We start from the raw sequence: 2170 nt of genomic DNA on the forward strand, positions 1-2170 counted from the left end.
TCTTGCATCCTTTCTGCGTTTTTGATGTAAATTCGCTCCACTGACTTCGTTCCTTCCATCCAGACACCCGTGTATCTTACTTATTGCGTGGCTAGCGGAGTTTAGCCTTTGCTGCTGCGAATGCTGTTTCTGTGTGCAGAGCGGCCGGAAAGTGAGCCTGCAGCTGTACAGCCCTCCCGAAGATGCAGGCTATTTGGAGTTCGCGAAGGTGTTTTTGCGGCTGAGTATGCAATGGGACGAGGAGGCCTTCGGACGCGAATACGACCTCGACACCCTGAACGTTGTTTGCGTCAACGACTTCAACAGCGGCGCCATGGAGAACAAGGGTCTCCTCATCTTCAACTGCCATTCCCTGTTGGCGCACCCCGATATCAGTACAGGTTAGCCACACAGCCCTCGCTCAGCAGCAGCTGCTGTTGGGGTTGCCGCTGGTGGATGACCGCATAGGCGCGGGTTCATGTGTTGCTGGGATAGTGATAGTTCGGATGCATTGCAGGTTTTGCTGTTTTTTCAGACATCGAGTTCTCTCAAGTGATTTCAACGGTGGCCCACGAGTACTTCCACAACTGGACGGGCAACAGAGTGACAATTCGGTGAGCTTCTGTCTTGTGTTGCAAGTCTGTTTCTTGGTCTTCTGGTCCTTGCTGCATCCAGCAGGGCGTTTCGGTTTTCTATAGCCTTTTAAAAGCACAGAACACGGTTGCTCCTTCGTGTTTATATGTGTATGTGCGTACGCGTGTCGTGCCGCTTTGCATGCAGAGACTGGACCGAGTTGTGGCTTAAGGAAGGCCTAACAACGTTCCGCGAGCGGCTGTTCAGCACCACTTTGGCGCCTGCTGCTGTGCACCGGATCGAAGACATGAAGCGGCTCATAAATTTGCAGTTTCCAGAAGATAGTGGGGCCCTTGCAACTCCTGTGAGGCCGGAGAGCTACCTTGCAGTCCACAACCTCTACAACCGGACCACCTACTGGAAGGGAGCAGAAGTGATGCGCATGTAGGCCAAGATTAGGGTTCATGGTTTAGGGTCTGGAGTGCGCCGTGTTTGTTCCGAGCGTGGGGGCTGGGTTTTCGTAGGGTTTGAGTCTATTTGTTGTCAGGGGGAGTTCAAAGTCGCGGGAATTTTCTCTTCATATTAGCGAAGTTGCCTTGTTTAGCGGTTACGGTTCATGGTTTACGGTTTTCCGTCTCAGGGTACGCACCATCTTGGGCGAGGAGAAATACCGCAAGGGAATGGATTTGTACTTCAGAAGGCACGACGGAATGGCCGTGACCTCAGAAGATTTCAGGGCGGCGATGTCAGAAGCCAGCGGCATCGACCTCTCAGCATTCGACTTGTGGTTCCGCCAAGTCAGTTTAGGGTTGAGGGTTTAGGGTTTGGGGCTTGGGGCTGATAATTAGGAGGCGCGTGTAGGTGGATATTGTTTTTCGGGCTGCATTTATGCAAGTATGCATGCACTGGGCGGTTGTTTTCGTGTTTACTGGGACAAGAAGGTGCAGTAATACAAACCTCAATACCCTAGATCCCAAGACAAAGCGTAATGGATTTGATGGGCGGGAACGGGGGCCGGTGGCGTTGCAGTGAGGAGAGATTATGTCGGCTGCTATTTGTGTACTTGTGACGCAGGCGGGTACTCCTACATTGCGAGTCGTTTCTGTTAGCTTCGACAGCTTTATGGGGGCTTACACCATAACACTTCAGCAGAAGGTAGAACCAACGCCGGGAGAGCCCGAAAAGAAGCCACTGTTGGTGCCTGTGGCCATTGGTCTCATCGGCAGACGCAGCCACAAGGATCTTCTGAACCCCCCCACGCAGGTGCGTACACGTATGATATGCAAGTGTTTTAGTCTGGAGGAAACACTTTCATGCAAACAGTACACATATAACGATGCAAGTAAACTGCCGCTTTTGTTTGCTTCGTCTCGTGTCGTATTGCTTGTTGCTGTGCTGGCACACGTAGGTCGTCGTGAGAGTTTGTAGGTGGGTGTTTGTCTATGTTTATTTTATTGGATTTTGCAGAAGTGTGTTTCGTGTCATTTAACCCGTGCTGCTTGTCTTTGGTTGTTTGTGTCTTCCCCTGTGCAGGTGGTGCTGATGACGCAAGAGGTGCAGAGCTTCCGCTTTACAGGCATTCGAGAGGCCTGCGAGCCTTCGATACTGCGGGACTTCT

At 51.8% G+C, this 2170-nt stretch overlaps 1 protein-coding gene across 1 annotated transcript in view; it reads left to right on the plus strand.

The window, feature by feature from the left end:
• Positions 1 to 226: 226 nt before the first annotated feature.
• EMH_0011820 (uncharacterized protein) overlaps positions 227 to 2170 on the plus strand; it is a gene marked incomplete at both ends in the record, with an annotated part of 5079 nt that continues 3135 nt past the window's right edge. Inside the window, 6 exons of the mRNA XM_013499380.1 lie at positions 227 to 380; positions 515 to 593; positions 760 to 996; positions 1193 to 1349; positions 1627 to 1815; positions 2086 to 2168. Of these exons, the coding sequence (XP_013354834.1) occupies positions 227 to 380; positions 515 to 593; positions 760 to 996; positions 1193 to 1349; positions 1627 to 1815; positions 2086 to 2168 (899 nt within the window). The remainder of the gene's footprint in view (positions 381 to 514; positions 594 to 759; positions 997 to 1192; positions 1350 to 1626; positions 1816 to 2085; positions 2169 to 2170) is intronic.

This window comes from Eimeria mitis, genomic scaffold (genome assembly GCF_000499745.2).
Source record: "Eimeria mitis Houghton genomic scaffold, Emh_scaff426, whole genome shotgun sequence".
In the NCBI taxonomy this organism is placed as follows: Eukaryota; Apicomplexa; class Conoidasida; order Eucoccidiorida; family Eimeriidae; genus Eimeria; species Eimeria mitis.